Genomic DNA, 10,221 nt, shown 5'->3' on the forward strand with positions numbered 1-10,221 from the left:
TATTTCCCCTGTGTGGAGGTAGTGGCCAAAATCATTCCCTGGGGCTTGAGGAGTCGGGACCCACTGGTCCATTTAAACATCAGGCAAAACCAGAAAGCTGCAGGTGTGTAGGTGTCAAATATGTCAGAGTGCTTTTGCCAAGGAATCAACCAGAGTCCATGCTGCCCAGACAAAACCAGACCGGAGGTGCTGTTGACTGCTGCTGCTGAACATACCACCTGCCCTTTCAGTAGCTGAAGAGCATCTCCCCCTGTCCCATGTGGGCTGAGTGATAAGCACAAGGTGAAAAAGCTTTCTGCAGCATTTCCAGTGCAACTGCAGACACTGTGTAAATTTATTAATTACACTCCATTTCCACCCAACTTTTCTCTGCCGTTAGCCTTCTCCATCCATCGCTTCCCCGGTGACCTGCTGATGAGGCACGCAGCATTGACAGAGCAGGTGCTCTTGCCCTCCCTGCCTGCAATATCCTGACTCTGCACAGTCCACAGGTCTCCAATAAAGCAGGAATCCATGAAAAAACAAGAGCAGCACTTCCCTGGCCGGCTTCCTGTCTCCCTCCAGCTGCTCCTCCACACCAGAGACTGGGCAACCCTGAGCTCAGCACTGCCTGTTGACAGAGAAGTTATTGCCTTGTCTTGCTGCAGCATTATTATTTCTAGCCAGGTGCTGGTTTCTTTAATATGATAAGTGACTTTAAAACACTTTAAGAGTGTTTCTTCCAGAGTTTTCTACAGATGTCAACACAGACTGAGCATCATGAAAAGAAAAAGCTCCTATGCTTGCTCTGCCATGCTCTTGCTTTGGAAAGCCAGAAAGGCATTTAGACACAGGAATTTAGATTACACAGCTCTAACTCTTCAATGGATTCCATGCTTTGCACCCGTTCGGAAAAGTTCATGGTTGAAATAGGACCAGCTGATTTCCCTCCCTTCAATAATATGAGGTGACCCTACAGAGAGGGAGTTTGTTGCCAATGTCCCTCCATTGTACTAGCCAAAGGGTTTCTAGGGAACAGACCAGTGAGATGCTACTCACCTAACTGTTCTCTGCAACACCCCCTCCAAACACCCCTGAGTAAGCAACTGCTCTCACTAGTAAAGGTTTTTCGCCCTGCTGTTTATTGTTCTGGACCACCCCACCATTTGAGGTCTTTGCAGCTGCGCGTCTGACAATTACTTTTAGGTTGCTTTTCAACAGCTTTGCAGAAACCACCTACTAAAAATCATCTGAGTGCTTCTGATTGTAGTTTATTTTGAAAGGCAGGAAGATGCAAACAGAATGTCCTTCTGGAGTCCAGGGTCTAACTTTAAATCTCATCTCCACAGCTGTGTGTGAAGAGAGCAGAGCAGCTGGGAAACAGCTTGATCACTTCACTGTCCACTGTGTCTGACAAGCCTGTGATAAACTTGAAACAAGACTCCTTGATCTGACACTTTCCCATTCTCTCCTCCCCTGCCTGGTTTTCCTGCCTGAAGCAATAAATTCAAGCACAAATTCATCCCACTCTCACAGGCAGCTGCATGCTCCTCAGCACACATGAGGATGGATAAGAGGTCTCGGAGCAATTCCAGGGAGTCTCACAGGAGACGCAGAGAGTCCCCAGCTACACAGAGCAAACGAGAGAAGAGAGAGAGCAGCAGAGAAGCCAGCAAGCGAAGGGGAGACATAAAGCAGGAGAAACCGAAGGAGATCAAGAGCACCACAGGGACAGCTGGTAGGGTGCACACATCCACAGTGGTGGATGTGGATGATGTGGTATCTGATGAAGAAATGGAGGCAATGGCATTGCTGGACAGCGAGCAGCAAGAGGAAGGTATGTTTTATACAAGGGAAGGGGCTCTTTGACCATGTATGGGTCACTATGTGACTCTGCTGTCTGCATGGTGTCTTCACACCCACCTTGCACAGATTCTCAGGACAGCATATGGGAGATTCCAGCCAGCCTCTGCAGTCAGTTCTGCAGGCTGAGCAGCACTGTGTCACAAAGCAAATAACTTTGCAAAAAGCAGCTACATCCCCAGCATCCTTCATGCTTCAGCTCATTACTCCCCAGTTCTAGTCATGCTCTGTTCTCTCTCTTTTCCTGCTTGCTCTTCTTTAGGTGCAGAAAGTTAGCCTTAAGGCCAGTTCATAGTCAGAAGGACTGAGCTGCAGGGAGGAACTGTGCTTGAGGTGCATACTCATAGCTCCGTGTCTGGATAACCTTTAAGAGCAGCTACTCTCCAGGCTGTGTGTTTCTTAAGCAGATTCCCAGCTACTCTCCAGGCTGTGTGTTTCTTAAGCAGATTCCCAGCCTGCCATGGTTAGAGGGAGAATCGTGGGTTGTTTGGCAAGATGACTGGGCCTCTTTCAACCCACCATCACCACAGGAATGACAGATGTGTATTACAGAACCAGCATCACTTCCATGTGAAGCCACTATCTGCTTCCATGCCAGCGGCTCTGCTGCCGTAGAGTGACATAAAGGTTCAGACTTGCTCCTGTCTGTCTGGGAACTAAGTTTTTCACCTCTGTCTCTTTTCCGCCTCAATTACAGGAATTCTAGCTAGTGAGCAGTGCTGTGGAGCTCTAGTCATCACACAGGTTCTTGGAATGTGAACCTCCTTCAGGACCTGGTGGCTCTGCAGAGAGCTCCAAGGGCAAAAGGGCAGGGATGGAAGGGCTAGAAGGTATTTAAAATAGAAGGGGTGCAAGAATGCTAACTTTACTAATGGAAAACATGCTACACTCTCTGGGTGAGGTGCACCCAGAAGTTATCTATTTTCATGCCATATGTGCAGATTTTCCCTCGGGCAGGAGCACAACAAAGAGCAGCCAGAGCAAGATGACCCACACTCTCTTTGGGAAGATGTAGAAGGTAATATTCATCTGGGGCTGACCACCCCAGCCAGCTTTCAGCATCTTGATTTCACTGCTGTAGAGCACAGAGATTTCCGCAGCACCAGTGGCTTGGTCCTACTGCATTAGGGAGCTGGGTAAAACTAAAATCCTATTCTAAAACAACCTGAGATACTCTGATAGGGATGGGCACTTCAAGTTGTGCATGTTGAGAGCTACCTCTTATTTACAATATTTCTCTTTGCCATTAGCTTATCTTTCCAGATAAGCTTCTGAGATGCCGGCTCAGCCAGCAAGTTGCCCATTCCAAGCCTTGAACTCTGCTTGGTAGCAACAGGTCTTCAAGCCAAAGGCTTCTCTCATTGAGGTACCATGGGGAAGCATGGCTCAATATCTGCCAGTAAAGCAGAGACAAAATCTGTCAGTCCATCCTAGCAGTTCCTGTCCACCTGGGGCAGGGACTATTCTTTAACACAAGACCAGAGAAGGCCAAATGCTTCACATACAATGAGTCTAGGTAGAGGACAATAGTGAAGCTGAGCTGTGCAGGTACTTCTCAGGCAATCAGTATTTAGAGAGCAGTCCTCTCTTAACAGTGTCATGTTGAATTTCTCCCTAGGTGTAAAGTCTCCGGGTATGGGCATCTGCGAGTGGCTTCTGACCATCTTGTCTTTCCTGTTCATCATAATGACCTTCCCCATTTCTGTCTGGTTCTGCATGAAGGTGAGAACAGTCATGGGTCCTTTCTGGGTTTAGTATTTGGTGTCTGATGTGGATTGTAACTTACTGGTTCAGCATGTTTCAGACATGAGCATGAAGATTTTTTGGTGTAAGGCCCCACTTCTTCAACTCAGCCTACCTAGCCCACGGATTGCCGCATTGCAGCAGCAGGTTAAATAGGGTTTGAATTAAAAATTCTAAGAGAGATTGATCTCTCAGTTAATAGCATATTTTCTCCTCTTCCTCCCCTTTTCTCAGTATGGCTACTGGTAGACATATTTTGATTCCCACTTCTCAGGAAATTTCACATACATCTTGTTATCAACAAGAGTGTCAGCATTATAGCTCAGATCTTGTGCATGAGCACATACACACATGATTCCCTTGGAGGCAGACAACCAACACAGAAAATTTTAGCTCAGGGTATTCAAGTTTGGCCAGGCTACAAGGAAGCAGCAGAAGGCTGGCCTCATCCTGGGAAACCCTGGGCTGCTCTCACCAAATCTTTGGCTGTCATAGGGCTGCTTATATGTTGCTCTCACACAAGGTCAGCCAGCAGCTCTGGGCAGGTTCTCAGTTTAGGCTAAAGGGACTCAGCAACTCAGCTGATGCCACTAGCTCGTATCTGCTGAAATCCTCGCTTTGCAAGGCTTTCTCAGAAGACTTCTTATCATACTGTTGAGACCCCATTCCCTAGTCCTATGCCTTCTTCTCCAGCCTATCTTTTGTTTCCCTCTATAGGTAGTGCGGGAGTATGAGAGAGCCATTGTCTTCCGCCTTGGGCATCTCCTTCCTGGAAGAGCCAAAGGGCCTGGTAAGGTGTTTACTGAGCACCCCACAGCCACATTGCTCTGCTTCGTGCTCTGACAAAGCTCACATACTGGTGCCCTCCAAGCAGGCAGAGCTGGACAGGAGACGGGATGTCTTTGCTCCCTTCCTTTAAAGGGCTGGTATCTTCTAATGGCTTTTCTCATCACAGAAGCAGCCTCAGAATTTGAGCCTATGTATTGCTGTTCCTTTGTAGTTCTGCATGCCAAACCCTCCCCTGTTCTCCAAAGCAGGAGGGACAATTTCTGTGGTTCTGATGATCACCAGCTGCACTTCTTCCCACAGGCCTTTTCTTTTTCCTTCCCTGTCTGGACACATATCACAAGATAGACCTCCGCCTCAAAACACTAGAGATCCCCTTCCATCAGGTATTCCCTCTCATTTGGATCACTTTAACATTACACCTCAGGCTTCCAGCCTTTATTCCTGCATAGAAAAGTTTGAAAAAACTCCCATTCGGTTGGACATGCTTGGATACCCCAATAGGGAGTGGCTGGGCTAAAGATACTGGCCCATGGGCTTTCTACCCACCACACTGAGGAGTGCATGCAGCAGGGACTCAGACTAAGATCTTACAACAATGTAAAGATGGTACTCAGCTTATGTATAAGCCTGGGAGGAAGAAAGGGCTGAATGCTTGTTTCTAACCATTAAACCTGCAACCTCCCTAGCCACAGCCCGTCTTCTCCTTCTGGGGTGTATTGTCTGTGCTGCTGCATTGCCAGTGGGACGGGCCTTGTCTGGTGGCATCTCCTGGTTGAGCAAATCTTCTGGAGATACAATAACTGAGCACATACTTCAGGACACAGTCTATGTTCTCAGAACAGGAATGGACCAGGCAGCAGTGGGCAGGGAAACACAGCACAGGATGACAACCTACTTACAGTCCCTAGCTCAGCAGCTGTATTGAGGAGACAGGTGCAAAGATGCTTCTCAGGGAACTGAAGTCCAGAGGTTGTATAGTTTGTTCAAGGTCAGTCATCAGCAGAGGTGGAAACTACAAAGACTTAACCATCCAGCTACTCTTCATCATTCTTTTAATTGTGTGCTTTTATGTGCTACCTTAGAGTTGTCAGAACCAGCTCCATCTCTCTTAATGTCTTCTGCTTAGGTGGTGACCAAGGACATGGTTACCTTGGAGATAGATGCTGTCTGCTACTACCGGTTGGAAAATGCCTCTCTTCTCCTTACTACCCTGACCAGCATTTCCAGTGCCATCCAGCTGCTGGTGCAAACCACCACAAAGCGCCTCCTGGCACATCGAGCCTTCTCTGAACTTCTCCTAGAGAGGAAGAGCATTAGCCAGGAGATAAAGGTGCTTCCAGAGGGGGAGACAGCAGAGCAAGGGGTGAAATGAGGTTCCACAAAGCAGCTCAGGTGATCAGTCCCTCAAAATCACAAACACTGGTTTGCAGAAGGGTACAATAACAACATGTCTCTCCTTCACAGAAAAAATGGGTGATTTTTCTTCTGTTTGTTTTTTGACTTGGATCACTTTAGAGGAAGAACATACACTGTGGGCCCCACAGGCAGCCATGGTGAATAATGGAGCATGGAGGAACTACTTAGACAAGCTCCATCAGTGCTTTGTGATAGCCCGCCTTCATTCCTTACCCCAGAGAGGAAATTCTTACAAGAAATGTGACAGTGCCCCTGAGTCAGTTGCCATAAACCCAGCATACGTGGGCTTTCCAGGAGCAGTTCTCTGTGGCCATGACACAGGTACATGATGATACCAAGTCAGGAGCCGAATGCTTCCAAAGGAACTGAATTGATTGCACACTTGAACTAGTATGGACTGGTTAAACTGTGCTAAACCCCAGGGGCAAACACACATTGGAAGTGAGGGAAGTAGTTTTATTTCTGAGGGGCCTTACACAATAGCACAAAACCTTAATAAATCTGCCTTATGGTCCTGCATTTAACTGCCTTGAATTAATGTCCCTGCACTGTCTTACTTCCCTGTAAAAGGCCTAGGCCAGGGCTGGTGTTTCCCTCATGCTCTAAAAATATTCCTCTTCACAGGTGGCTTTGGATGCAGTCACAGGCTGCTGGGGGATCAAAGTGGAGAGAACAGAAATGTAAGTAGAAAATGCTGGCAGAGGGGACTTCCCTGGCCCTTTGCAAGTACCTCTCCTGCTGTGTTCACTGCTGCATGCCTCTTCCTCCTTTGTCTCTGTCTCTCTCCCTGTAGCTATTCTGGAGAAGATAGAGCCCCACCTCCCACCTTCCTATTTTCCCTGTACTTTTCAGCCTCTGCCTCATGTAAAACTTCTACATGTGAAGACTGCTTGCTCCAGCACTAACAGCCAGGGCAGGATCCTTAGCTGGGATCTCATCACCATTTCACTGCTGCTACAGGCAGAGTTTGCACCTAATTCTGCAGCAAGCACTAAACCCTCTGTGTCCCATTCTAGATCAAAGGCCGCAGGGAATTAGCACTTGTAGGGATGGGCTCATCATTCAAGAATCCCATGCAGAAAGGTGAGACTCACTCCTCCTGTAGAGGGCCATGGAAGAGAGAGACAATGGTGAATGAGTAAATCTGTGTATGAACGGAAGGAAAATCCTGTGCTTGTCTCCCAGTGGATTCTCTGCAGTCTCACAAGGAGTGATCTTAGACTTCAGGCAGCAGAGGCACAGAGAGGAGAGGTCTCTGCTGTCAAGTGATAATGCAAGTCTAATCATTAGAAAACTAGGCAGGAAAAGAAAGATAGGTATGGAGGTAGAAGGCTGAAGTGAGACACACAAAGGACACTGAGAGCAAAGAACATGAGTGAACTGCTCTGCAGAGACTGACTCATGAGCCCATTCCAAGCCTCAGATTGATCATCTAGTGCCGGCAGGAAAGTCTAGAGCCCAGCTAATCCCTGTCCTTCACTACCACAGCAACAACGTGCAACTGCCTGCTGAAATTCGCCAGTCCCTGGCTGTGGAAGCGGAGGCCCAAAGACAGGCCAAAGTGCGGGTATGCCAACTCTGAACACTTCCCATCTCTTTCCAAAGCATTCCTTGTTTATGATCCCTGGGAAATGCCACACAAGGATACAGCTCTGGAAAGATACGTTTTCTTTAATTCCTGTTCAAGAGCTGTGTCTAGCAAGGGGAGATGCAGCAAGAGTGTGGGCCAGCCCAGTGGAGTGCCAGATCTGGTACCTGGCTTACAGGTAGGACAGAAAGACATGCAAAGGAGGTCTGGGGTTATCACTGGGCCCATGGTGATCCCCATGGGGATCTTCTCCTCAGGGTTTCATTCTCCTCTATGAGCCCAGTGCAGGGCTGTCACCACTGTAACATACCCTGCACCTTGCTCAGTGAGTGCTGGTCTCCCTCTCTTGCTCTGCGCTACACGAGAGCCTGAATAAGGTTTGTGTCCAGCACCCCTCCCACAAGCCTAGGCTGGGGGCTGCCCTCTCCCATGCTGTTACAGCAAGAGTATGCTTAGTTGTGGGCCCTGGCAGGCCTAGTAAAAACAAGTTAGACATGAGCTCCCGAACTTTTGGGAGCATCAAGAGGTCTAATACATACTGTGATCTCCAGAGAACAGGAATGTTACAATCACTTTGGCCCTGGGAATTTCATGGTGGCAAACTCCCTCTGTAATGAGCAGTCCATGTTCCCTTACTCCCAGCCTCACAGAAATCTTTATTCTCCTGCTTGGTAGGTGATCGCTGCTGAGGGGGAAAAGGCTGCTTCGGAGTCACTGCGGATGGCAGCTGAGATTCTGTCCAGTGCCCCTGCTGCTGCTCAGCTCCGTTACCTCCATGCACTGCACACCCTTACTGCAGAGAAACCTACTGCTTTCATCTTGCCCTTGCCTTTGGAGGCCATGAATGTGGTCTCTCCAGCTACCCAGAGTCCTCTGACAGCGAGCAGCCTCCTTACAGGCACCACAAAGCTCCCAGAAAGCCCAAAAGACAAGGACTCACCCATGCTCTAAAAGCTGTTCCATGTCCCATGGTTGCTACACTGCCCCCAGTCAGTCCTGCCCAGAGAGGAGCTGAAGGCTGGCCTATTGGCAGGTCTGGAGGCAGGAGGGAGGGCAGCCCAGGCTGTAATACAAAGTGGATTGTACATGGAAGAAGCCTCTGCTTGTTTTGGGAAGGGAAAAATAGAGAGCACAAGGAGCAGGGGTGGCATGTGTGTGAGCAGGGGGTGGAGGGAAGAGGGGTGTCATCCCTTTCTCTTCACAGGGCCAGATGCACCTTGACACCTTAGGGCCTGGCCCCTAGGGTCTGATCCATCTTGCAAGACATGGACACCTTGGCAAGAAAGACAGACTTGGCCCTGTGTACTTAGTGCCCCAAACTGAACAGCCAGCCAGGCAGAGGTGGGAGCCCAGCAATTGGTGGGGGAACAGGCAGGGACTGCAGCACACCTGCAGGTTGTTGGGTGCTGCCAGCCTCGTGGTTCAGGAACGAAGGAATGAGCTGGGTCCCATGGTGTAGTCCTGGATACGGGATTTCAGTCACCACCCATGTGGACATACATACATACATACATACACCCACAGCCAACCAAGGTGTTTAGCCATAGTTTTAAAATAGAAGGAAAAGGCTGCCTTTATTTGCACTTCCCTGCAAGGCACGTCAGGGATGCAGAGAAAAGGCAGGCTGTACTGCCGCTCGCTTCCACTGGTGGGTGCGAAAGGACAAGTTCTGAGCCTGTGGGCATCTAAAACTTTTATAAGTGATCCATTTAATCAACTCTGACTGAGCTGACAAAGGAGAATCCAGCACCACTGAGGAAGAACCAGCTGAGAACCTAGAGAACAGCAATACTTTCGCATGGTGCAGCTGCCTTGGTAACCTACACACACAGGGAAGGAACAGAGAAAGTCCTCAATGTCCTATAAGCCTCAAAACACCTATACATCTTTCCTGACAAAAACTATTTGGAATGACCAGGAACCTACAGATCCCTTGCCAAAGATATGGAGCACTGTCAAATACCACTGCACTTTGTTTCTCTGATCCTGGCACTCTTTGGGTGGATGTCAGTTCTCCTCCTGCCCTTTTACTTGACCTGCAGCATCTCTCTTTGCCTCCCCTGCACAGCCATTCCCAGGACCAATGTTCTGCTGCTGGTGGCCTGTAGAGGCCAAGACAGGGGACTTCATGGCCCTTTTCTTAATTGCCCACACAGTTGTTGGCCATCATGCACATGCCTAGCAGGAGTTACCCAGCCAGTCACTCACTCTTGTATTTTTACCCATTTTTTCAGTCCCTCTGTCTCTTGGTAACACTCACACACATTGGCATATATAAGCAGTAATACTTGTGTTAAATGCAGCTATGTCATGAGGACTGGCTTAATACTGCTGTGGAGGACAAGGATCCCACTTCTATGAAGTTAAATACATATTCTGCATTTAAACTGCCCTTCAGCTACCTAGACACCCCTTCTCAACACTCTGTGCTCCCATAATACTCACTCTACAAGTATTTGCTGGCCTTTGTAACAGCAAGGACACTCAGGAACCAGTCCCCTTATGGGTGGCTGGGAAGTGGGAAAAATCCACCTGTGAACTTCTTGGTGATCTCATGAGCTTGTCTGGCTGCATTTCCAACTCTGTGTAAAATGATCCATCCAGGCCAAGATTCTCTGGCACATCAAGGACCAACACCTCTACAGATAACATCTCAAAGGAACAACACTTAGCCTGAGAAATGACTGTCAGGAGACACGCAGCACTACGTCAGGGCACACACATTTTGCATGCATATCTGCAGAAGTCAGGCATAGCTTTTTCAAACATGTAACTTTTCTGTAGCTAAAGACAAGATAAATTATAGCCAAGAGCATCCTCAGTTCCAAAGAGCATGTCTTGTT

General features: G+C 48.4%; 1 protein-coding gene across 1 annotated transcript; it reads left to right on the forward strand.

Moving 5' to 3' along the window:
• The first annotated feature begins 1,469 nt into the window (after positions 1-1,469).
• On the forward strand, positions 1,470-8,473 carry NPHS2 (NPHS2 stomatin family member, podocin). The gene is made up of 8 exons (XM_062602421.1): positions 1,470-1,816; positions 3,461-3,564; positions 4,303-4,375; positions 4,675-4,757; positions 5,501-5,704; positions 6,415-6,470; positions 7,279-7,357; positions 8,054-8,473. The coding sequence occupies exons 1-8, from the start codon at positions 1,540-1,542 to the stop codon at positions 8,327-8,329; spliced, it is 1,152 nt and encodes a 383-aa protein (XP_062458405.1). The 5' UTR covers positions 1,470-1,539; the 3' UTR covers positions 8,330-8,473.
• The last annotated feature ends 1,748 nt before the right edge of the window (positions 8,474-10,221 follow it).

The sequence above is a fragment of the Pezoporus occidentalis genome, unplaced genomic scaffold, assembly GCF_034315485.1.
Source record: "Pezoporus occidentalis ecotype Australia unplaced genomic scaffold, CSIRO_AGI_Poc_V1 ctg76, whole genome shotgun sequence".
NCBI lineage: Eukaryota > Metazoa > Chordata > Aves > Psittaciformes > Psittacidae > Pezoporus > Pezoporus occidentalis.

Excerpts from the sequence above, each read along its gene's own strand:
- NPHS2 (XM_062602421.1), top strand. The coding sequence starts at position 1,540 with ATGAGGATGGATAAGAGGTCTCGGAGCAATTCCAGGGAGTCTCACAGG. Across the intron at positions 4,376-4,674 it reads TGGAAGAGCCAAAGGGCCTG|GCCTTTTCTTTTTCCTTCCC; the intron begins GTAAGGTGTTTA and ends TTCTTCCCACAG. Across the intron at positions 4,758-5,500 it reads TAGAGATCCCCTTCCATCAG|GTGGTGACCAAGGACATGGT; the intron begins GTATTCCCTCTC and ends TCTTCTGCTTAG.